General features: G+C 42.1%; 1 protein-coding gene across 3 annotated transcripts in view; it reads left to right on the forward strand.

Annotated features, from left to right (window-relative positions):
• PHKA2 (phosphorylase kinase regulatory subunit alpha 2) overlaps window positions 1-27,008 on the forward strand; it is a 153,220-nt gene that overhangs the window by 41,600 nt on the left and 84,612 nt on the right. For all 3 annotated transcript variants that reach the window (XM_077480754.1, XM_077480753.1, XM_077480755.1), the window contains exons 3-7: window positions 2,236-2,394; window positions 11,344-11,391; window positions 18,596-18,764; window positions 20,377-20,459; window positions 24,223-24,303. In XM_077480754.1, coding sequence (XP_077336880.1) covers window positions 2,236-2,394; window positions 11,344-11,391; window positions 18,596-18,764; window positions 20,377-20,459; window positions 24,223-24,303 — 540 coding nt within the window. The remainder of the gene's footprint in view (window positions 1-2,235; window positions 2,395-11,343; window positions 11,392-18,595; window positions 18,765-20,376; window positions 20,460-24,222; window positions 24,304-27,008) is intronic.

Raw genomic sequence — 27,008 nt, forward strand, 5'->3', positions numbered from 1 at the left:
CCCAGCATGAACCACAGTATTACATGAAAATGCATCCAGCGTTGGCATGTAAAAGCACAGAGAAAATGGGCATTCAACAAAAAGTGGATGCGTGCGCAATTAATTCAGCGGGTAGATAGATGGGATTATAGTTTCAGGAGGGTGGTGCACATGACCACAAGATACAGTACTGCACTGCTCACACATGCAGAAATTAAAGGCAAATGAGCCTATGTCAGGGGTGCATGGTGAGGAAATTTTGAGAATAAAAATGCTGACAAGCAATCAAGTTCAACAAATAAAAGTGTTCTATTAATGTCCTGGCCACTGAAGCCAATTTTAAGTTGTTAATGTCATGGTAACTGGTACCCTTCTATCTTTCACACATGATACCTGGGTATCCCTCCTGGTGTTTTAGTGGGTGCCGTGCTGAGGGCACATTTAGACATAATTATTATTATTATTATACAGGATTTATATAGTGCCAGCAGTTTATGCAGCACTTAGTAAAGTACAATATAAAAAGGAGACAATACACTTAAAATACAATAAAATACAAGAGGATTAAGAGGTCCCTACTTAGAAGAGCTTACAATCTAATAGGGTGGGGCAGGTGGTACAAAAGGTTGTAACTGTGGGGAATGAGCTGATGGAAGTGATAGAAGATTAGTTGGAGACGTGATAGGCTTTTCTGAAGAGATGAGTTTTCCGGGATCGCCTGAAGGTAGCAAGAGTAGGGGATAGCCAGACCGGTGGAGGTACCGAGTTCCAGAGGATGGGAGAGGCTCTGGAGAAATCCTGGAGATGAGCATGGGAGGAGGAGATGAGAGAGCTTGAGAGTAGGAGGTCTTGAGAAGAGCGGAGAGCGGATATATGTGGTGGGATTTACTGAAGAACTGTTGTTTTTCGTTTTGCACTTGCCTGATAATTTATACTATTCTAGATAGACCCCAACGAAAAAAACAGATGGAAGCCCTTTTGAATCAAAAAATTTTTTGAATTTACTAAATTAGAAATCTGTTTACTTACTCATATTTTTACTGCCACAAAACAACCCATAGCTAGGTCCTGGAGACAGCCAAATATCTCTTTTGAGGAGCTTAAGCCTTGTATTAACTTGTGCACGACATATGAGAAAATGGTAGCCACACTGGATGATAGCATATCCAACATTTCACAAACTCTGGGAGCCCTGGATTACAAACTACTTACCCGTAGACTTTGACTGTACCCTTGTCGATATTATTTTCTTAATAAGACCCTCAACATTGAAACCCCATTCCAGTGACTACTATTCCTTCCCTATCCTCTCATACTACTCCACCCCCCCCCCCCCCCCACCACCACACTTTTTCTCTCCTCTCCTAATTCTTTTCTTTTTTTTTCCTTTCCCCAGCCACCCGTTCCCCTGCCTGGCCTTACCCCTTTCTTCTGCTGATCTTTTCTAGATACTATTTATTTTCTTCTTTCTGCTTGCCTACCACAGAGGTTGTATCGGTCCCTAGCTACAGTTCCAAGATAAAATATTCTTGGGATTGTTATTTGTAGCGCACATTCTGATTGTTGTAACAGATTAATAAAGTCTGGTACACGCTAGCAGTTTTTTTTTTCGTTCAGTCCACTGAAAAACTGAAGAGCTCAGGAGGACCCGCTGTACTATTAGTTAGTACAGCGATCTCCCCCCGCTGAGCTATTGTGTTCTAAGAGCGGGGCAGAACACACAATTGGGGGACAAAACACACAATTGGCTAAGAGCGCTGATCGGATGCCGATCTGCAGACCATTTTTGGTCATGCCCCTTTGAAAGACGTTCGGCCGGCTTCCGTCGGACCGGCTGCTGTACACACGGGCCGAATGTTGGCTGATTTCTATTGATTCGGCTAATACCGCCCGATATTTGGCCCCTGTTTATGGTCCTTAACTTGCCTTGTTATGTTGAATGATACTCTTGTGTGGCTTTCTATGCTTTCAATGTTTTATTATCTGTAAAATGTTGAAAACTTAATAAAAATTAATAATACAGAAAAAATGGTAAAGCTTGGGAAATCATAACAAACTTGTGATGGTTATAGTACCTTGTTATGGATAGAGATTTGATTTTAAGTTGAATTTTTAGGGTACTATTTAGGCACAATTAACATTTCCAGATGTTTCCTATAACATCTCTTCATGGTTTGAGTTTAGATTTACTTTAAATAGCAATTATAAGAGCAAGTTGTGTCCTAACTTTAATATGTTTTCTTTGTGTTTCCATAGAATCCAGTCACTGGACTGCTCCCTGCCAGTAAGGAACAGAAAGATGCTTGGGTACGAGACAATGTGTACAGCATCCTGTCTGTGTGGGGCCTGGGAATGGCATACAGGAAGAATGCCGACCGGGATGAGGATAAAGCCAAAGCCTATGAACTGGAACAGGTACAAAAGAAAAAAATTACAACGTAAATTTACCACTAATGTTGGCATACAATGGGAAATTGTCCCTATATTTTAATCACAAAGGGAATAAAATAAAAAGTGATAAAATGCAGTAGTAATTATATATTGTTATTATTTTGTAAGCAGTATTCTAATAGTTCTTCTCAACCGAGACAAAAACCTGTGCCAGAGATTCACTTACATGAATGACATATGGTACCTATGGATTTTAAGAGATGTATAAAATATATTCAGCATACGGTGCGATACGGGAACCAGAGTGATTCCTCTGCGGGTTCCCGTATTGCATCTGAATCTCAGGCAGTTCACACTGACATCTGCGAACTGCTGCAGGTGTCAATATAAAGTTAATGACAGCCCCGAATCGGTTTGCAGAATGCAGTTTAGACTGTGGAATCGGATCGCGTAACACCCATGCAGTCTGATTCCAGTTCGGACCAAAAAAGGGGTCCTGCACCATTTTGGTGCAAATGCGATTTCAGCCATACAAACTGTATGGCTCAATTTGCGTCGCAAAGTCATCGCATATGATGTGCACAGCAATGCGGTATAATTTACATGAATTTTCTGGCATCGCATAAGTGTGAATCCAGCCTTAGAATTTAAGAAATATATATTAAAAAATATATAAGTAACGCTATGCGCTAAAGCATGCATGCGCACCAACAGATGACAGTGTTCTGTGCTTCGCAAACCTAGTGTAGGCCAGGCCTCAGTGCAACAATAGGTCTTCACAGACAAGCAGTGTTATCCATATTCTTTATTAGATGAACACATGCTTGCATCATCCTTTGTACATAAAATCCCCCTGCATAAGGCTGGCCATAGATAAGTCCTTTTGTTTCATTCAGCCAGTGGTTTGAGTGAAAAATCTGACGGGATTTTCCCATCCATACACACACTGTGGATGGGGAAATCCTCCCCACTGTGTATTTGTATTCTAACTAGAGTTGCACGGATAATAATTTTTTAAGTATTTTTAAGAGTACAAGTCCCGGTACTTTTTTTCAGGCACTTGCCGATACCGATTACCAATACTTTTTTTTATGACATGTAACAGTTTTCAAAGCACAATACAGACTAATGATACCTTCTTATGAAGCACTGAGGGGCACTGATAGGTGGCCCTGATGGGCACTGATGAGGCAGCACTGATGAGCTGGCACTGATGAGGAGGCACTATTATGCAGCACTGGTAGGTGGCATTGATGGGGTGGCACTGATGGGCACTGATGAGGCAGCACTGAAGGGCACTGATGGGGCAGCACTAATATGCAGCTCCGATGGGCACTGTAGGTGGCACTGATGAGGTCGCACTGATGGGCACTGATGAGGCAGCACTGATGAGGCAGTACTGAAGGGCACTGATGAGGAGGCACTAATATACAGCACTGATGGGCACCATTAGGTGGCACTAAAATGCAGCACTGAGCACTAATAGGTGGCGCTGACTGATTGGGCACTGATAGGTGAAACTGATGAGCACTGATCGTCAGCACCTATGGGCAATGATAGGAGGCACTGATGGGAACTGATGGGCAGCACTAATGGGCAGGCACTGATGGGCACTGAAAGGCAGCACTGATTGGCATAACTGATGGGCACAGATTGGCTTCACTACAACTTATAAAATAAATAATAATAACTATTATAATATATTTTTTATGTCGTTTTCCCAAGACAAATAGTTCAGAATTGGCGACCCGTCCAATTCGGTAATGGAAGTGACGTTCCGTCAGAATACCGCAACGTCCCCATGAAATTATTTCACTATATGGGCTGGGTGTAACAAGATGTCAGTTCCCACCTTCTGACTGTAGGCTTACTGCACACAAAATGACAGAACTTCCCTTCATTTACCGATTCTGACAGGTCGCTGATTCCGACGGAACCATTGGTCTTGGGAAAACATAGTGACTGTGCACCTGCCCCAGCCAGCTTACCTGCTAGCGTGTTGTTGAATGTTGATGGCACGCTGGCCCCCTCTGTCTTATTTTTCCCCACTGACTTCCAGGAGGTATCGAAGTAAGCTCTCGTGCAAATTCTCGGTATTAGCACCAATACCGATACTAGTATCGCATCTGTGCAACCCTAATTCTAACAGCAGGGAGACTTCCCTACCACCAGAATACACTGATCAGTGGCCTGCAGTGTAATCGAGCAGAAATTTTCCAACGGGGCCATTCATGGATCGAAATTCAGCCAGTCCCTGCTGAGCCAGCCAAATTTCATCCCTGCATGGACAATTTTAATTTGTAATTTCTGCTTAGGGAACGATACTGAAAGATGTTTTATGCCAAGGCTTTTTGGGAACAATATGCATTGAACCCACAGTTGTAACCCTTTGGTTTGCTTGGTTGGTGTCAGAATAATAAAAATGGACAGACAAACCTATAAAGGCAGGTAAAGGAAAGTTCTCAGACTCTTAAAGCAGATTAGCCTTTAACTGCTTTCAGAATCTTGAAGCAGATTCATTTTTTAACTGCTATCATGGTTCACTAGGCATTTTTCCCTTACTTCTTGTATCAGTGACACCACCGTTGGAATAATCTGAAATGAAGGGAGATCTGTCCCTTGTAAGTTGTCATTAGAACAACAGTCCCCATTGGGATATATTCCCTCTACTGCTCCAGTAACAACTGTAAAATATAAAATATTCCCTCACTCTATCCTGATGATATTTGTCCCCAGGATAAAAAGTGAGTGTAATCTCATATCAATTAAAACTTGGCAGAGGTTTAAAAGATGATCTCTGGGCTGGCCCAAACACATATATATGAAATAATGCTTGTTTTGTAAAGGAGGGGTCTAAAAAGAGTAATACAATAATTCACAGTCCTGTGATCTCCTCTGCCCAGGGGCAGACTGACAACTCATGGGGCCCCTGGACAATAGGAGATTATGGGGCCCCCCCGGGCAATAGGAGATTATGTGGCCCCCGGGCAATAGGAGAAGATTATGGGGCCCCCGGGTAATAAGAGATTATGGAGCCCCCAGGCAATAGATTATGGGGCCACACAGTATACACACACACACATACAATATACACACACAGACACACAATATACACACAGTATACACATACATAATACACATACACACACTGAAAAGGTACTGGAGAGGTGGGGCAACTATAATCTTTGTGATTTAAAAAAAAAACACAGATTTTTACATATTGTCCCTGGTTTTATTGAGGCTGGCAACTCTGATGGGGCCCCTTAGTGGCATGGGGCCCTCGGGCAGTGCCCCGAGTGCCCGAATGGTCAGTCCACCCCTGCCTCTGCCCCAGAATATGGTGGGCCTTCAGTCTTGTCCCCTTCAGTGCAAGGTTAGAGCTGGCCTGTATTTTAGAACAAGAACGGTTCTTTTCGTGTGAAACACGTCAATTGCTCATCATTGCAGTTTTGTCTGACTCATGACAATAAATAAATTTCTACAGCATCTTTTGGATTCAAGTGTGCGATCAATCTTTTGTGCCGGTTCACACAGGGGCGACTTGTCAGGCGACTTAGCCGCCTGACAAGTCGAGCTCCGTTCTGTACTATGGAACCGTTCTAATAGGAGTGACTCAAGTCGCTTCCGACTTAGAAAAAGGTTCCTGTACTATTTTTGGGGCGACTTCAGGTGACTTGCATTGACTTCTATACAGAAGTCGTTTTGCAAGTCGCTGCTGAAGTCGTGTGCAGGTTGCGTCTGTGAGTCGCGCTGCAAGTCGTGTCGCCCCTGTGTGAACTGGCACTTTCTTCTCTTCTTGATATTGCCTGTGGTGATGAGCACCTTGGACCGGGTGTGTCAATTTTTTGCCTGAAGCAGTGTGTGCACCCTTGTTCTGTTTCCTGTATTGTCGATAATGACACTAGTTAGAAGGACAGCGCCATAACCAATCACATTGGGCATTGGCCATAGATTAAGGTACAGTAAGTATTACTCTCAATTAGATCCTCTCTAGACAAAACAAGCATTATAATATTTTTATTGTTATTATTATACAGGATTTATATAGCGCCAACAGTTTTCGCAAACACTCTGCAAAGTTAGGGCAAACAGTACAGTTACAATACAATTCAATGCAGGAGGAACAGAGGGTCCTGCTCGTTAGAGCTTACAATCTAAAAGGGAGGGTCAAGTGATATAAAAGATAATGACTGTGGGGGGTGAGCTGATGGAGAAACTAAAAGTACCGTTGTTAGGTGGAGGCAGGATAGGCTTCTCTGAAGAGAAAAGTTTTCAGGGATTGCCTAAAAGTGGACAGAGTAGGAGATAGTTGGACCGATTGGGGTAGGGAATTCCAAAGGATGGATGAGGCTTGGTAAAAGTCCCGGAGGCAAGCGTGGGAGGAGATGACAAAGAAACTAGAGAGCAGGAGGTCTTGGGAGGAACAAAGTTAGTGATTTGGTTGGTATTTTGAGACTAGGTCAGTGATGTAGCTGGGGGCAGAGTTGTGGATTACTCTGTAAATTATTGTTAGTATTTTGAGTTTAATTTGTTGGGTGAGTGGCAGCCAATGGAGGGATTGGCAGAGAGGGGTAGCAGACACTGAGCGGTTTGTAATGTGGATGAGCCTGGCAGTAGCATTCATGATGGACTGAATAGGGGATAGCCTATTGGAAGGAGTTAGTAAGGAGTAATCAAGGCAAGAGGACCAGGGAGTGAATTAGAAGCTTTGTGGTGTCATTGGTTAGAAGGGGACGTATTTTGGAGATGTTGCGGAGGTTGCGGTGGCAAGCTTATACTCTGCATATGCTGGGAGTAAGACAGACAGAATATTTTCTGAGGACCTTAACACTACCTAAACTCTATCCAAACTTAGGAAAAATTGGTTTTCTTTCAAGATCTCTGGCAATGGGATCCTGGCTCGCTGTTATGCTGTCTGTGTTTGGCTTTAGGGTGTGAGTGTACTGGGGAGAAAAATGTTCTAAGAAAATATGCACTGTGCGTGTCCGCTGTTATACTCATATGGAAAAATTACTTTTAAATAATGTTTTTGCACTTCATTAAACAGCAATTCGTAATTGGAATTGCTTGTGTGAACATACCAGTGCCATAGTTGAGTCATACAGAGAAAAAAAAAGAATCTGTAAATTTAAACCACATGCTGGTTTTGGAAAAAGACATTTTTGCTGAGAAAGAAAAACAGTCCCATCCAAATCATCATTATATATTGCAAGCAGTATTGCATATCCTTACTTGCTTCTATTATGTAGATGCTGAGAAAGGCAATTTTAGTTCACTTGCTGAAATGTTTCATAATGATTACTAAGTAGAAGAGAGTATACAGCACAGCATTGATAGGATGTATAATGTATAGGACAGCACAGCAAGTTCTCATTACATCCTGTTAAAGTATTTTTTCTATACATGCAAATAGAAGGTTCTGGCATCATGTAGTATAAGCAGTAGAATACAGATTATATTTCTCTAGATGCATTTTGATGTCAAATTTCAATTTACTTTTAGTCATTTTTTTTTTTACTAAAATGCTATTTTAGTTTAAAGCGGAGGTCCACCCTAAAGTGGAACTTCAGCTCATTGGAACCCTCCCCCCCCTCCGGCGCCACAATTCGCACCTTTCAGGGGGGAGGGTGGTGCAGATACCTGTACAGTACAGGTATCTGCACCCACTTCCGGCATAGCTATCTGCGGAAAGGGGCGTAGATTACGCCCCTTTTCCGAAGGTCCCCCACTGTCTGCTGGGAAACACACGGATCCCAGAGACAGCGGGGACCATCCTTATTGTGCAGCGCAACTCGCGCATGCGCAGTAGGGAACCGGGAAATAAAGCCGCAAGGCTCCACTTCCTGATTCCCATACCCAAGATGGCGGCGGCAGCACCCGAGAGACGATCGAGAGATCGGCTTCGGGTGCCGACATCGAGGGCGCGCTGTGTCAGTGTCATTATTTTAAAAGTCAGCAGCTGCCGTATTTGTAGCTTCTGGCTTTTAAAAAAAAAACGGCGGACTCCTGCTTTAAGTTGTATTTTAGTCGACTAATGGTTGAATGGTTTTAGTTAAATTGTAATGCATTATTTAAGCATTTCTCTAGAACAGGGATATGCAATTAGTGGACCTCCAACTGTTCCAGAACTACAAGTCCCATGAGGCATAGCAAGACTATGACAGCCGCATGCATGACATCCAGAGGCAGAGGCATGATGGGACTTGTAGTTTTGCAACAGCTGGAGGTCCGCTAAATGCTATCCCTGCTCTAGAGTCTCCAAACTTTTATTCATTTCAGGTACTTATATAGAGCCGTCAATTTACACAGCGCTTTACATCACAGGAGCTACACAATCTAAGGTCCCTAACTCACATTCATACATACACATACAAGGGCCATATTATACAAGAGCCAATTAACCTACCAGTGTGTTCTTGGAGTGTAGGAGGAAACCAGAGTAACCGGAGGAAACCCACACAGGCACAGGGAGATCATGCAAACTCCTGTTGTGGTGGGATTTGAGCCAATGGCCCTTTTGTTGCAAGATGAAAGTGCTAACCACTACACCACTGTTCTGCCCATACTCGTTAGAAATGCGTTAGAAACTCATTATATACTCCTGGAGTAAAAATTTAAGAACATGTTATTATTTATGGTGTTTATAAATAAAACCAAGTATCATAAACATACAAAAATCTTGCTTTTTTGACAAACAGAATTGCAATATATATATATATATATATATATATATATATATATATATATAAACTGTAAACTCTATTGGCTGTATTGCCATTGCACATATTACCTGAATATATTACCAACATTAAAGTGGTAGTAAACCCCCCTATCGGTTTCATCCAAGGAAGCAGCCATCTTGGCCTCTGGTTAAATTTCAACTGACATAATGCTGCACATGTGATCAGTTATGACACCAGCCATTGGATGGTTTGACAGTTTGGTTGAAAGCACAACAGTTGGCATTCCTAGCATGCCAGGAATATAAATGTTTTTTTAAACTGTTAAATTGATGGGTTTACTTCCGCTTTAAATATTAAGAAAAAAAAAAAAAAAGAAAAGCCTTTTTCTTAATTTCTTTCTTTTAGTAGCTTAGTAGATGCCCCCTACTTTTTCTTATGTGGTAGTGCATTGTTAATTTTTACATCAAAATTCAATTTTGTTTTAGGCTGGTTTCACACTATTGCAATGTCAGACATCGCATGTGATTCGTACCGCAGTGTTGTGCAGATCATACAGTCAGTGCGATTGCAAATTCAGCCATACAGATTGTATGTCTGAATTTGCATTGTATTCGGATCAAAATGGTGCAGGACCCTTTTTTTGGTCCGCACTGGAATCGGATCACGTGGTTGTTCACACCCATGCGATCTGATTCCTGAACCATTTCACAGTTCGCACTGCGATCTGCGAACCGATCTGGGGGTGTCATTCAACTTTGTATTCACACACCTGCAGCGGTTCGCATAGGGCAGCGTGAACTGCTTGCGTGAGACAGGCGGGAACCCGCACAGGAATCGCACTGGTTCCCGCATCGCATATGTGTGAACCGAGCCTAAGTCATAGTCTTTTGATTATTTTAGTTTTAGTCGTATTTTAGTGATCTGAATTGCTTTAGTTTCAGTCGTATTATAGTCAACTAAAATAGTGTTAATTTAGTCTACGAAAATATTTTAGTCAACAAAATGAACACTGTCTTAATGCCTTATACTTTGTAAAGTGAAAATCAGACGCACAGTATAATCAACTAGAGGGGCTGAATGTGAAATAAAATGATTGCTCATGTTTAATTCCTAGAAATAATGTTATTAAGTTAACAAGTATTCAACATTTATGTTAGGGCTGATCAGTTTAGAAATGTTTATTGCTTAATTAGGGTATATTTTAACAGGGTATAATTAAAATTTTTAATTATTTGCTTTCCAAGCTGATACACTTCCTGTTGAAGACTTAGTCATTTTTATTAGTTCAAACTGATTTTCAGAAATTGATGATTTTTGATGATATTAAAACTTAATTTTTTTTTTTATATAAAATAACAAGCATGTTATATTTACCTTCTCTGTGCAATGGTTTTGCACAGAGCTGCCCCAAACCTCCTCTTCTGGGGTCCCCCACCAGTGCTCCTGGCTCTTTTTCTTTGGTGAGTGCCCCCATAGAAAGCCTTTTTTTTATGGGGGCACTAATGCCGGCTCTGCTCTGCCCTCTATTGACCAAGACAGGGCAGCTGGGCCCCAGCCCCTGCTCCCTCATCGGTTTCCCCTCTTCCAATTCGCATGTCAGGAGATTGTGACCAGCTCTCAATGGAACTGGTTCACACCTCTCCAGAGCGAATTGCACAGGGGTCCTGGGCGTTTTCTGGTCCATCTCAGGTCAGAATTTAGCCAAAGATTTGGACCGAAATCGGACCTGAAACGGAGAACAGGGACGCACCGGACCCCCTGCTGTGAGCTGCTCCGCACAGCAGTGGGAAACCGGCCTCAGGCTTTATAATCACTTTAACCTATACTAGCAAAATGAACACTTTTATTTTTGTATTGTTCCACTGGCTAAATTTTGCCGCCACATTCATTGTTAGCTGCATTCTTGCAACTAAAAATTGAATTAATTAAAAAAATCTAAATCTAAAGTAAGCTCTCAGCTGCTATGAGCTTGTTTTAACCGTTTGATTGCCATGATTTTTGAGACACATATTGGGCAGTTAAACACCTAAATAATATTATGTATATTGAATGAATCACATTTATTTACTTATAAACAGGAATAATTAATCTATAACAATTACAATGTTTGTAGTTAACATTTAAATGGTATTTTAGAGCACCGGGAAGTACATATAGGATTTTTGTATGTACGGTAATAATAATTTTTTTTTTTTACAACTATTACAGTACTGTTTATGGTGTTTGCAAATGCGGAATAATTGTCATATTATCATATAATGCTTAAAGCATCTTTTGTTTGCTTTCACAGAGTGTAGTGAAGCTGATGCGTGGGATTCTGCACTGCATGCTCAGACAGGTAACTTACTTCTGTTGTGTTCTGTTTGTGATGGTTTTTTGAATGGCAGAAAATAACTGTTGCAGAAAAACGGATAATACCTGTGATTTTTGGATTGAGTAAAGAATGGTTATAATCTCCCTCAACATTTTTTTTTGCCATCTGTGTCCCATTGTAGAGATTTCCCTTTACTTCCTGTCCTATAGCCAAACAGGAAGTGAGAAGAAATCCCTTTAAATTTAGGGAATCTTTTGGGGACTCCCAGGTCACCAGAACTAGTATCCCCCAATGGAATATTTCCCCTCTATTACTTTTCTAGAAACAACCCAAAATTTGGCATTTCCTTTTATTTTCAGTTTGAATGATAATGGTAAACAGGACAAATAGAGAGGGTGAATCTCCTTAACCACTTAAGCCCCGGATCACTTTGCTGGCCAAAGACCAGACCACTTTTTGCGATTCGGCACTGCGTCGCTTTAACTGACCATTGCGTGGTCGTGTGACGTGGGTTCCAAACAAAATTGACGCTCTTTTTTCCCACAAATAGAGCTTTCTTTTGGTGGTATTTGATCACCCCTGCGGTTTTTATTTTTTGCGCTATAAACATAAAAAAGTGACAATTTTGAAAAAAACGCATTATTTTTTACATTTTGCTATAATAAATATCCCCCAAAAATATATTAAAAAAACACTTTTTTCCCTCAGTTTAGGCCGATAGGTATTCCTCTACATATTTTTGGTAAAAAAAAACAACGCAATAAGCATTTATTGATTGGTTTGCGCAAAAGTTATAACGTTTACAAAATAGGGGATAGTTTTATGTCATTTTTATTAATATTTTTTTTTTACTAGTAATGGCGGCGATCTGCGATTTTTATCATAACTGTGACATTATGGCGGACACATCGGACATTTTTGACACATTTTTGGGACCATTGTCATTTATACAGCAATCAGTGCTATACAAATCCACTGATTCCTGTGTAAATGACACTGGCAGCAAAGGAGTTAATCACTAGGGGGCAGTGTAGGGGTTAAGTATGTCCTGGGGAGTGATTCTAACTGTGGGGAGGCATGGCTACGTGTGACACATCACTGATCTCTGCTCCCGATCACAGGGAGCAGAGATCAGTGACACTGTCACTAGGCAGAACGGGGAGATGCTTGTTTACATTAGCATCTCCCCGTTCTTTCTCTCCATCAGACGATCGCAGGTATCCCCGCAAGCGGCCGCAGGCCACCTCTTAAAGGGCAACGTACAGGTACATTAGTTTGCCTGTACGAGCCCTTCTGCCGACGTATATCGGCAATCGGTTAACAGGGGAACAGACAGCAATAAAAAAACACAGGTGTTCTAATCTCTCTGCATTCTACCTAAAACAAAAAAAAGTATTTTCTTTAGTTATACTTAAATATTAATGAAGCTCGTTAAGAGAAATGTATACATATATACAGGTGCAAAGACTACTGCCATTAAATGGTCCTATTACCATAATATTATATTTTGGAGCGGGGATGGGATCTCTTACATTCATTCAGGATCTGTTCTAAAGCCAGACACTGAGCTAAATTTTTATCACATTTGTTTTCAATCCAGAACTTCCCCTTCAGCACCTCATCATCTCAACAAGTTGTCTTCAATCTTCTCAATGTCACCACAGTGTTTTTATTTTAGTCTACTGGTCCATAGAGTGGCACTGACATCACCATGTCAGCACTGCTCTCTGCATCGGTGAGGACCTCCGAGCTGTGAGCAGTGTCACATGTCTGGACTGATGTCTTCAAAGGGGATGAAAACACAAAAAGCATAAAATTCTGCAAGTAGGGGCCACAGCGAGGAAGGGTTGATTTAGAGCAGCCTTTCTCAACCTTTTTCCCCCCGAAGAACCTTTAAAAGAATTCTGAACCCCTGCTAAAATGAATTCACCAGGAGTTATGGGAGAAAATGCCTCCAACATTCATCATCATGGGCAATAACTCCCTCCTTACACTGGTGGTCAAACTTCCACCCTTCCAGACAGCTAAAAAGATCTGCCAAGTGGTATTAGACCTTGAATTATGCAGGCACCATTATATGGGAGGACAGTCAGCCTCACTCAAGGAACCCTTAGCAACCTCCAGTTGAACTCTAGGGTTCCATGGAACCCTGATTGAGAATGGCTGATTTAGAGGTTAGCACAGAGCCAAGTTGTCTTATGCCCTGTACACATGGTTGGACTTTCCAACGACAAAATCCGTCGGATTGACCCAAACTTGTTTAGCATACACATGGTCGCATAAAGTTGTCGGAACATCTGATTGTTCTGAACGCGGTGACGTAGAACACGTACAACGGGACTATAAATGGTCCAGTAGCCAATAGCTTTCATCTCGTAATTTATTCTGAGCATGCTTGGCACTTTGTCCGTCGGAATTGTCTACACAATCGGAATTTAAACGATCGGATTTTGTTGTCAGAAAATTTTAGATCCAGCTCTCAAACTTTGTGTGTTGGAAATTCCGATGAAAAAAGTCAGATGGAGCCCACACACGATCGGATTTTCCGACAACATGATCCAATCGCCCATTTTCCGTTGGAAAGTCCGACCGTGTGTACGGGGCATAAGTCTTCTCTCCTCACTATGCTCCCCCCAGATCTCCTGCTGTGTGTTTAACCGCTTGAGATCCGCGCTATAGCCGAATGACGGCTACAGCTTGGACCTGCCTTGCCGGGACAACGTCTATTGACGTCGTCCCGTGCACGAGCGGCCTGCACACCCCCTGAGAGACGTGCGCGGCCCGCTCTGTGATCAGCGAGTCTATGAGACTCACCTGATCACAGATCGGAGCAAGGGGTCGATCCCGACCCCTTACCACGTGATCAGCTGTCAGCCAATGACAGCTGATCATGTGATCACAACAGAGCCGGTAATCGGCTATTTTTCCTCCACGGGCTGACAGCGCGAGGAGAAAAAAAAAGCCGATCACCGGCGGCCGTGAGAGGGACTTCAGTCCCGATCACGGCGAGCTGGGGCCAGCACATCAGTGCCCACCTGTCTCCTGCCAGTGCCACCTAAAGTATGGGAAAAGTGCCACCCATCAGTGCCCATAGTGCCACCCATCAGCGCCCATAGTGCCACCCATCAGTGCCCACAGTGCCACCTATCAGTGCCCACAGTGCCACCTATCACTGCCCACAATCTGCCTCAACCACAGTGCTGCACCTCAGTGCCACGTATCCGTGCCCATCAGTGTCATCTACCAGTGGCCATCAGTGACACCCATCAGTGCCCAGCAGTGACACCTATCAGAGCCACCTATCAGTGCCACCTATCAGTGCCCATCAGTCCCATCTATCAGTGGTTCCTATCAGTGCCCATCCGTGCCACCCATCCATGCCACCCATCCGTGCCACCCATCTGTGCCACCCATCAGTGCCATCTTATCTGTGCCCATCTTTGCCCATCAGTGCCACGTTATCTGTGCTCATCAGTACTGCCTTATCTGTGCCTATCGGTGCCACCTTATCTGTGCCTATTAGTGCTGCCTTAACTGTGCCTATCAGTGCCCACCAGTGCAGCCTATCGGTGCCCACCAGCGCCGCCTCATCAGCACATTTCAATGAAGGAGAAAAATTACCTGTTTGCAAAATTTTATAACAAACTATTAAACATGATTTTTTTTTTTTGCAAACACCACCAAAAGAAAGCTCTATTTGTGGGAAAAAAAATGATAAAAATGTAATTTGGGTACAGTGTTGTATGACCGCGCAATTGTCATTCAAAGTGCATCAGCGCTGAAAATTGGTCTGGGCAGGAGGAGGGTTTAAGTGCCCAGTAAGCAAGTGGTTAATGTAGAGATTAGAAATCCGGAAAGATGACAGTTCAGTGCTGGGAGAAGGGTTAGTTGAGTTACTCAGATTTTAATTGTAGGAAATCATGAATGCACTACTTACTTGGCTGATTTATGCCAACACAATACAAAAGAAACTGTACAGTACACATAGGCTACCAAAGTGGAAGCTGAAAAACTTGTTTTACGGCAGGAAACCAAAACAGGCTTACACAAAGAAAACATGCACACTCCATAGCTTTGTGCAGAGATTTAACTCAGGAACAACACTGCAAGGAATGCTAGAATTCTTACCACTGATCATCTGCACTGCACCAATTGTACTTAATATCAAAGGGTGGTTACTCTTTAATATGCTGGCCAACATGCAAGCCATGCCTTCCAACTGCTCTTATGAGTGACACAGAGCGTTCGACACGGGATACACTATGTGGTTCATTTATTAGAACTGAAGAGTGCAAAATCTGGAGAAGCTGTGCATGGTAGCCAATCGGCTTCTAAATTCAGCTTGGTTAAACTTGCTTACTGGGCACTTAAACCCCCCCTCAGTCCCAGACCAATTTTCAGCTTTCAGCGCTGATGCACTTTGAATGACAATTGCGCGGGCATACAACACTGTACCCAAATGAAATTTTTATCATTTTTTTCCCACAAATAGAGCTTTCTTTTGGTGGTATTTAATTACAGCTGGGAGTTTTATTTTTTGCTAAACAAACAAAAAAAGATGCAAAAAAAAAAAAATCATGTTTTAATAGTTTGTTATAAAATTTTGCAAACGGGTCATTTTTCTCCTTCATTAAAGTGGGCTGATGAGGCGGCACTGATAGGCTGCACTGGGGGGCACTGATGGGCTGCATTGGTGGGCACTGATAGGCTGCATTGGTGGGCACTGATAGGCTGCACTGGTGGGCACTGATAGGCATAGTTAAGGCAGCACTACTAGGCACAGATAAGGCGACACCGATGGGCACAGATAAGGCAGCACTGATGGGCAAAGATGGGCACAGATAAGATGGCACGGATGGGGGGCACAGATGGGTGGCACGGATGGGTGGCACGGATGGGCACTGATAGGTACCACTGATAGATGGGACTGATGGGCACTGATAGGTTGCACTGATAGGTGGCTCTAATAGGTGGCACTGATGGGCGGCACTGCTGGGCACTGGTAGATGACACTGATGGGCACGGATATGTGGCACTGGGGTGCAGCACCTTTGTTGAGGCAGATTGTGGGCACTGCTGGGTGGCACTGTGGGCACTGCTGGGTGGCACTGTGGGCACTGCTGAGTGGCACTGTGGGCACTGCTGGGTGGCACTGACGGGGGGCACTTACTTTTTATTAATCTGGCACTGGCAGGGGGCAGGTGGGCACTAGCAGGGCTGGCCGTGATCGGGACTGATGTCCCGATCACGGCCGCCGGTGATCGGCTTTTTTTTTTTCCTCGCGCTATAGCCGATAGCCGATTACCGTCTCCGTTATATCACATGATCAGCTGTCATTGGCTGACAGCTGATCACGTGATAAGGGGTCGGGATCGACCCCTTGCACGGATCGGTGATCAGGCGAGTCTCATAGACTCGCCGATCACAGGGCGCGCAGGCCGCTCGTGCACGGGACTACGTCAATAGACATAGTCCCGGAAAAGGAGATCCGCGCTGTAGCCGTCATTCGGCTATAGTGCGGGTCTCAAGTGGTTAATTAAGCTTTGCCAAAAAAAAACTTAAAGAATAAAAACCCTTTAAAGTAGATTTTGCACTCTCCAGTTTTAGTAAATCAACCCCTTTGCAAAACAGTGGTTTAAATTTACATATGGCACACTATTTTATGCCTCTTGTGTTTCCAAACTGAGCTGAGGTTTTTGTGTATTGACAAAATTGTCACTGATATCTTTGCTATTGTAGAATCTGTATATATATAAAAACTTTTTTTCCTTTTAAATTATCTAAATGACCTTTTCCAGTTTTTATAAGTAGATGTTTTATTGTCAAGTAAAAAGTAGAGTTTATGATGGTAATATGTCAAGGATTACTTTCACAAATGTTTCAAATGTTTTGTATTCTGTAATTATTTGCAACATAAGAGTGTTTTTATAGCAAAAACATTTTTTACAGTTTTGGACTGAGTAGGGCATTAAAGCCTTCATCAACAGTTTTTTTTGTCTGTGTCCCATTGAGGAGATTTCCATTTAATTCCTGTTGTGGACACAAAACAGAAAAGGAGAAGGCGATCTTACCAAAGTGATAAGAAATACCCTCTTAAGGCCGCCATACACACAGCCTAAATGTTGGCCAATTCCTGCTGAATCAGCTGAAATTCAATCTTTGGGTGCCATTGTTTAATCGACTTTTGTTAAAGTGATACTAAAGCCTTGTTTTTTTAAATAACAAACACGTTATACTTACCTGCTCTGTGAAATGGTTTTGCACAGTGCAGCCCGGATCCTCCCCTCTTCTTGGGTCCCTCCTCACTCCTGCCGAGTGCCTCCACAGCAAGCAGCTTGCTGTGGGGGCACACAAGCAGACGCGCTCCCAACCCATGGCCCTGTGTGTCCATTCACACACGGAGCCACGGTTCAGCCTGCCGGGGGGGGGGGCTGAACCGTGGCTCTGTGTGTGAATGGACACACAGGACTATGGGTTGGGAGCACGTCTGCTTGTGTACCTGCTGTGGGGGCACTCAGCAGGAGTGAGGAGCCAGGAGCGCTAGCTACATCTCCTGATTGGCTCACTGGCTGTGATTGACAGCAGATGTTGCCAAAAGCCAATCCTGAGTGTGAGTCCCCAGAAAGACAAGGCTCTCGTGGACATCGTTGGATCAAGCGGGGGATATGGGGGTCTCCTGCACACAGAAGGTTTTTTTAGAATGCATGAAGGTAAAAAACCCTGTGGCTTTACAACCATTTTAAAGGAGAGGGGTGGGAAATTTTCCATGAAATAATGACTGCATCCAATCAGATGCAGCCACTCTTTGGGTATTCTAACAGCCATAGATGTCAGCTGTCAGAATACAGTAGAAGACGGGGGAGGTTCCTTCATCTTGAGGTTGAACCAAATAAATCTATGCATGTATGTCCAGCTGTAGACTGCTGTCAGTGGAACAGATATCCCCATTGGAAAACTTCCCCTCACTAATTTTTCAGGTCACAACTGTAAAATTCTTTAAACTCTTAATTTTCTGTTTTGGAAGATAAATTAGAGGGTGAATTTTTCCAGCGGAGGCACAGCAATAACAACTGACAACATTTCTTCACTGTATGTAAAAACTAAAAGAAAAAAAAAATTGACTAGACATACGGTACATTTTAACCTACCAGAACTCAAAGATCCTTATGTACTCGTTCAGAAAATATTGTTTATGAACTAATGTTTTATGATGATTTGTTTTTATTAGGTTGATAAAGTTGAAAAGTTTAAGCACTCTCAGAGTACGAAAGATTGTCTTCATGCCAAGTATAACATCTCTACGTGTAGTACTGTTGTTGGAGATGACCAATGGGGACATCTACAGGTTGATGCTACCTCACTCTTCCTGCTTTGCCTAGCAGAAATGACAGCTGCAGGTAGTATTATTCAACTTTCTTTGGAAAACATTGTTAGTTCTGCAGTAAAAAACCTAGAAAGTTAGTGCTGAGCACTCCAGGGGTTATTTAAAAAAAAAATGGCGGTACAGTAGTTTTCCATGGTGGATGGACTATGTTCACAGAATGAAGTTTTATTTATCTTTACTAGAAGTAAACTTTTTTTTAACTTTTAATTATGTACTACATTTAGATGGATTTGGATTTAGAAGGTCTTCAAAGCAAATATGCAATTATACATCCCTGTTACACAGGAAGTACTTTGATGCCTTGTTGCTTACATACCGTGTTTCCCTGAAATTAAGACCTACTCTGATTTTCGGGGAGGAATGCAATATAAGCTGTGCCCCGAAAATAAGCCCTAGTTTAAATTTCTGGTAAAATACTAGAATCCACTCTATTACAGTAGTATATAATGTAAACTATGTTTGTTTATGTAATCTAATCATGCCAAATACCTTTGGTATAGCCCCGCTCAGCTGATTTCCCACTGCTCTCCTCCTTTCCTCTCAGCTGTCAGCAGGGGATTTCACCCCCCCCCCCCCCCTCTGCAGAGCAGGGAAGAGAGGTAAGGCGAGCCATATAAGCGCCAAGTGGCACTCAGCTGATCCCACTCTGCTCTCGTTTTCTCCAAGCTGTCAGCGGGGGATCTCGGGGGCCCCCTCCCTCTGCAGAGCTCCGGTGGGTCATGAAAGTGCCCAGTGGCGCTATAAGAAGGTATGTGGCATAATTAGATAGATTACATTATATAATACTGTAATAGAGTGGATTCTAGTATTTTACAAGCACTTTTACATGGTTCCTCAGGGGATTCCTGACAGGCAGGGAGGGAGAGGGAAAAGAAGACAGCACATGGAATGATAAGGCCTACCCCCGATAAATAGGCCCTACTGTGTCTTTTGTTGCCAAAATTAATATAAGACCTGGGCTTATATATATATATATATATATATATATATATATATATATATATATATATATATATATATATATATATATATATATATATATATATATTTAAAAAATAACTCCACTTTTGTTGAGAAAAAAAAGAATTCCCCTTCTGGGAACCTGGCTAAAAAATGCCTTACCATTGATCTTTATAGGGTTTCCATTGAATGACCAGTTCACAAATCAACACATTTCAGAATGTGAAATCAAAAGCTGGACTGAAAAGGCAAGCTGTTTCTTTCACTGCGTCGTTGGCAGTTTGGAGGAGGGGTGGTGCATGTACAGCATAAAACACAAAAGCTCTGGTTTAGTTATTGATTAGGTTAATTGGATGCAATCTAGCACAATCTGTTGAGATAATTCTGATATATATTCGTATATAGTGTCTGAAAATAGGACATATCAGTAGACCTTCCAGCTGACCTACAATTGTTAGGAAAAGACAGTTATGACTTATACATGTATTCAAGAGTTTTAATACTAAATGGCCTTTTAGTTGCTGAGCTAAATTGCTGAGATTTGCATTAGACTGCAGTGCAGGGTAGTTAGTATAGCCACAATGAGAACATTTTTAAAGTAACCCTACATAGTATATAATAATAACTATTGTCTAATAGTGTTCATGTATTTCTCCATGGTACAGGTCTTCGTATTGTGTTTACACTGGATGAAGTGGCCTTTATACAGAATCTTGTATTTTATATAGAAGCTGCTTATAAAGTTGCTGTAAGTAAATGTTTTCAAATCGTTCAAGTATATCAGACCAGGTATTTAGTAAAGGGCATTTTCTAGTCTTATATATTGTGAGCATATGTTTAAACCACTGCAAAACTTATTCATTTACAAGTTGAGTTTTTAACCCACATATTTCACAGCACTACAGAATGTCATCCTGGTGGGTATTGCCGCGTACACACGGTCGGAATTTACAATGGGAAATGTTCGATGTGAGCTTGTTGTCAGAAAGTCCGACCATGTGTATGCTCCATGGAACATTTGCTGTTGTGATTTCCGCACACAAAAGTTTGAGAGTAGGTTACAAGTTTTTTTGTCCGAAAGTCAGATCGCGTGTACGCAAGTCTGACGCACAAAAGTTCACGCATGCTCTGAATCATGCAGAGGGCTTTTGAACTGGCTATTGAACTTCCTTTTTCTCAGCTCGTCGTATGTGTTGTATGTCACCGTGTTCTTAATGTTCAGACTTTCCGACAACATTTGTGTGACCGTGTGTATGCAAGACAAGTTTGAGCCAGCATCCTTCTGAAAAAAATCCATGGTTTTGTTGTCGCGAAATCCGATCGTATGTACATGGCATTTGGGTGCATCTGTGTATTGGTTCCACAGAGCATGCCTAAAGTTTATCTGCATCTTTGGTAAAATTACACTTATAATGTGTCTTTACCTGGCCTTAACCCCCTCTGAACGTTTAATACTCATGTGCCCCTGATCCAGCAAGATGTCTCCCTTGAGGCCACAGAGCAGCAAGTCAAAATCTTCTAAGCTGGGCCTGCACATGTGCTGTACATTCTTTATTCAATCCTATGCAGAGTTCTTGCTTTGCCAGAGCAAACAGTATGAACTCTCCATGGGGCTGAAATAAGAGCTTGGAAGTTTCATGATACTCTGCAGCATCAATGATATGTGAATGGATCAAGGACAAGTGAGTATAATATTTACAGTGTGGTTCGGGGCAGCCCAAGGTACAATATAGGTGTAAGTGCACCAGAGTTGCAATTTCAATTTCAATGGACAATTATAACGGGAAGGAAGATGAGACTTTGTGAAAGAATGACCTTTTTCGCAATAAAGTTGTTATGCACACTGATTACCCATCTTGTCCTAGAATGTTAAGGAATGTTAAGAAGTTTTGAAATGTCTTTGAAACTGATGTGTTTTATCCCTATGGACCTGTGTCTCTGTTTGTTAACTATATTTAAATAAAACGTTATATTTTTCAAAAATGCCATTGTAATCTTTGGGTACCGAGATAGTCCATTTATCCCTCAGTTGGGGGCACACAAGGGGTGCTCCTAACCTCTTTCCAGATCCTTGTCTTAGAAGTCAATTTTGCAACATCTCCAGTACTTCCCAGGGCTATCTATAATGGTCTGGAATTTTTTGCTTAAATTCCTAAATGTCTTTGTAAGAATAATGATCTAAGAAATACCTTTGTGTCTTCAGATGAAGACAGATGCTTGCCATGACTGGTAAGATGGATGCAGCTTTTTGTTTCCGTTTCCCTATAGACAAACGAGCAATAAGCCATTGTTCTCAAATATATTTGTCAGCCTGCCAGTGTTGTGCTATAACGTTTGAGTAAAGCTATAACATTCTCTTTTCTTTACCTCTGTGCACATCTCAGTGCCTGCTTATATTGTCCATATACACTCAGTCTTAGATTCTACTTTTTACCTACCAAAAAAGATCATTTTTATGAGGTGAAACCCAAAGCAAATACATGGTCCATCAATTTCCATCAATTTGGAATACTTCTCTTCTCAGCATTTGCTTTGTATATTTAGTTATGTCAACTCAAGTGAAAGGTTTTCCTGGCCACTGAAGAGAATGGTCCATCATTGATTGCAGAGATTTTCTAACTACTTGTTACTGTCATTCATACTCGTTATCATTTGCTAGGTTGCCCTCCACTGAAATGACAAAATCAGTTTTAATGTTTTTATGAAAAGTTTATCAGTTTTTATGAAAATCGACTTAGTCTAACTTTGCATCCTTAAAGTGATTGCAAAGGTTTTAATTTTATTTTTTTCTTAAAAATAATAAAGATGTTATAATATATATGCTCAGTGCTCTCACCTGGGTTACTTCACCAAGAGCAGAGAGAAATAAAACAAACCTTTAGCTTTTACAACCACTTTAAGTAAGCTCTGAATAAACTAGAATTTTGGTAGTTCTAGTTTTGGTAGAACTTTGGTAGTTGTATATGGTTTTAGTGGAACTTTAGAGCTACATGAGAAGTGGTTTTATTAAATACATAGAAGCGTTTCAATTAAAGCGGGAGTCCGCCGGGAGTTTTTTTTTAAAAAAGCCAGCAGCTACAAATACTGCAGCTGCTGACTTTTAAAATAATGACACTTACCCGCCCAGCGCGCCCGCGATGTCGGCACCCGAAGCCGATCTCTCGATCGTCTCTGGGGTGCTGCCGCCGCCATCTTGGGTATGGGAATCAGGAAGTGGAGCCTTTCGGCTTCATTTCCCGGTTCCCTACTGTGCATGCGCGAGTCGCGCTGCGCAATAAGGATGGTTCCCGCTGTCTCTGGGATCCGTGTGTTTCCCAGCAGGCAGCGGGGGACTTTCGGAAAGGGGCGTACCTTCTGCAGAATCTACGCCGGAAGTGGGTGCAGATACCTGTACTGTACAGGTATCTGCACCCCCCTCCCCCCTGAAAGGTGCCAATTGTGGCGCCGGAGGGGGGGAGGATTCCAATGAGCGGAAGGTCCACTTTAGGGTGGACCTCCGCTTTAAAGTGAACCTTTATTTTGCTCATACTTGCAAAGTGATAGGTTCTCTTTACAGGAGGTATTGTTAGCACAATTTTCCCACATTCTGCGTGTTCGCTTACTTCACCAATCATGAAGGAGAAGGGATCTCACCGCTCCAGGAGCACACATGCAGGCTTTAAACTGTCTCTTCGGATGGGAAGCCACAGGTGCTGGCTATTACCACTAGCAACAGACGAAAAACAAGCTCTGGACTGCCGCACTCTTCAGAAGACCACTTTCTTTTATTGGAAAATCACATCACAGTTCAAACACAGCAAACAAGGAAAAAATGCTGTTGTTTCGCACTAGCTGTAGTGCTTATTCAGCTAGTGCGAAACATCAGCAGTTTTTCCTTGTTCGCTGTGTTTGAGCTGTGATGTGATTTTCCAATAAAAGAAAGTGATCTTCTGAAGAGTGCGGCAGTCCAGAGCTTGTTTTTCGTCTGTTACTTCACCAATTAGCCACCAACCTTTTTGCAAGTTGAAGGTTACACTGAAATATTGGGCATGTTTTATAGCCTGGAAGTGGATGGGAAAGGTGGAGGAACCCAGGGAATGTAAGTAGAGCCTGATTAAAATCATCCATATAAAAGACAGGTTTTTAGTAGCTTCCTGTTATGCAATTGCTTGTTTAGCCAACATGCACTAGATCTTTAGATCATTTCATTCCCTGTATTTGCAGCAGGGTAAATATAGCTACGAATGTCACATAGAGGTGCATCAAGAGTCCATTGCAATATTGTACCACATAACATTTTGGTTAAAGGCAAAAATATGTTAGTTTTATTGTAAGAAACAGAAGTTGGTTGTGATGAATAATATAACAAAGCCAACGAGAGGAAAAATGACATTGTATAATGGCATAATTTACAAGTATACTTTCTCCTGTCATATTATGCGTTATTATATTTTGCTGCTTAACCATAAATCATGTATAATTAGAATGTCTTGATTTGTGCTTCTGCTAATGAACAATTCTCTCATCCTCAGGATTATGGAATGTGGGAAAGAGGAGACAAAACAAATCAAGGAATTGCTGAGCTCAATGCCAGCTCTGTGGGAATGGCCAAAGTAAGACAGATCATTTTTTAATGACGTTTAGACAACCAGTACACCCAGGTCATATATATCCTAGGGCTTTTGGTAACTCTTCCCCACACTTCTGCACGATAAAGAATTCTTAACCCTATTATCCTAAACCTGAATGCAATTTTCTAATAAACTGCAGTTGATTGGACTCATGATTCTTAAAGAGACCCCATCACCAGTTTACACTTCTTAATTTTAACCCATGATTAATTACAGCAAAAATAATACATAATTGTGTACAAACTTGTTTTCTTATTTTTTTGGGGGGGGGGGGGGGGAGTTTGTTACAGTACAGCAAAATTATTAGGTATCCAACACCTCCATTAAGGTCAAATCCCACTATCTGCTTTACAACCTTCCTCCTTAGTCACCTGGATCTTTGAGCAGTTCCCAGTGAAGCCTTGCACTGAGTCTGACAGTCAGGAGCCCCACTTGTGGACAGCACCGGAGGCATTTAGGAGTCACATTTGTGTGGTAGTGGTCGGGGCTCCAGGAAAAGCCTGATAGTGATATAGTGATACTGAGAATGAAAGAGCACTTGTAGACAGCTCAGCGCTGTCAGGAACAGCTTGAGGCTTTGTTGGGAGCTGTGGCCACTAATGCACACAAGTGACTTTTAGTCTATTCAGAATTACCTGCATGTAGGCAAGTGTTGGGCTGCAGTTTGCATGCTGACCTGAAGATGGCACTATGCTGCTTCTTCAGGCTGGCAGGAAACAATTGGAGACATGTTTTTCCCCAATTATGGGCACTAGGAGGCCATCTTGAGGAGGTCAGTATCCTCTACTGCAGGGATATGCAATTAGCGGACCTCCAGCTGTTGCAGAACTACAAGTCCCATGAGGCATAGCAAGACTCTGACAGCCCCAAGCATGACACCCAGAGGCATGATGGGATTTGTAGTTTTGCAACAGCTGGAGGTCCGCTAATTGCAGATCCCTACTCTACTGGATTCCTAAATCCTGTGAATTGTGCTAAAATACCTGCTTATTCATTATGCATGTGCCTGCAGTGTGGTAAGAGGTCAGAAATAGAGCTTGGCTTGTTAGGAAGAGAGTAAAGGCAGCGTTAGGGAGAGGTACCCTACAAGGATTGAAAGAGTAGGTTTCCCCTTACAGCATATCTCTTCTGCCAGCTTCTTGGAACTGTTTTTCTTTTGCCATCAGCTAGATGAATTGCAAGGACTTTGGGGATGTTACGACAACTCAGTAATCTGAATACCTCCTCCAAGGGAAATGCCACTCGGGCACTCTGTGTTCTGTAACCTTACATTCTAAAACTATTAAAACTTGCCTTGTTGATAGACATTACATTTCTGCTTGAAGAAGTTTTTTAGTGCCATTTCTGTAAATGACCTTATTACTGTGATCATACAATATAAAATAAAACTTTTATGCAGTTTTTGGATTATGCTGGTTAAGCCCGCCCACACGCAAGTAGGCTTCTTCTGTCAGTCTCAGCATTTTCAGCTCAAAGCTCTAACATGGCAGTAAATGGGGGCCACGGATGGCAGGATCTCACATTCCTGGAGGTGTCAGATTCAAAAGTACAAAAAAAAAAAAGCAAATCAGAAAACAAGTGGAGAGACAAGTATATACTATTTTAAAAGTAATAAAGGAGAAGTGTGTGAAGTACAAAAAAAAAAACATACATGCTCACCTACAGTGCCTTTAAAAAGTATTCATACCCCTTGAAATGTTCCACATTTTGTCATGTTACAATCAAAAACGTAAATGTATTTAATTGGGATTTTATATGTGATAGACCAACACAAAGGGGGTTATTTACGAAAGGCAAATCCACTTTGCACTGAAAGTGCACTTGGAAGTGCAGTCGCTGTAAATCTGAGGGGTATATCTGAAATGAGTGGAAGCTCTGCTGATTTTATCATCCAATCATGTGCAAGCTAAAATTCTGTTTTTTATTTTCCTTGCATGTCCCCCTCAGATCTACGCCGATTGCACTTTCAAGTGCACTTGCAGTGCAAAGGGGATTTTCCTTTAGTAAATAACCCCCAAAGTGGCACATAATTGTGACGTGAAAGGAAAATGATAAACGGTTTTCACATTTTTTTACAAATAAATATGTGAAAAGTGTGGTGTGCATTTGTATTCAGTAGAACCTCCTTTCGCTGTAATTACAGCTGCAAGTCTTTTTGGGGATGTCTCTACCAGCTTTGCACATCTATAGAGTGACATTTTTGCCCATTCTTCTTTGAAAATTAGCTCAAGCTCTATCAGATTGGATGGAGAGTGTCTGTGAACAGCAATTTTCAAGTCTTGCCACAGATTCTGAATTGGATTTAGGTCTGGATTTTGACTTGGTCATTCTTAGCCCTTGTACACACGGTCACAGAATCCGTCAGAATGTGTCCTATCGGACCGTGTTGTCGGATAATCCGACTGTGTGTGGTATGCATCGGACTGATTCCGTCGGAATATCCGTCGGACCCAATTTTCCAACTTGTTGGAAATATTTTCCGACAAACTGGTCCGATCGGACATACTCTGATCATGTGTAGAGAATTCCGATTGGACAAAGTGCCACGCATGCTCAGATCAAATTTCTACACCAAAGCTATTGGCTACTAGCCTGAACGTAGCCCCGTCATAATGAAATAACGTCATCACATTCTGAATGATTGGATTTTCCGACAACTTGGTCCGACCGTGTGTATGCAACAGTTT

Source organism: Lithobates pipiens, unplaced genomic scaffold (genome assembly GCF_037356315.1).
Source record: "Lithobates pipiens isolate NorthernLeopardFrog02 unplaced genomic scaffold, aLitPip1_a1.2 Scaffold_16, whole genome shotgun sequence".
Taxonomy (NCBI): Eukaryota; Metazoa; Chordata; class Amphibia; order Anura; family Ranidae; genus Lithobates; species Lithobates pipiens.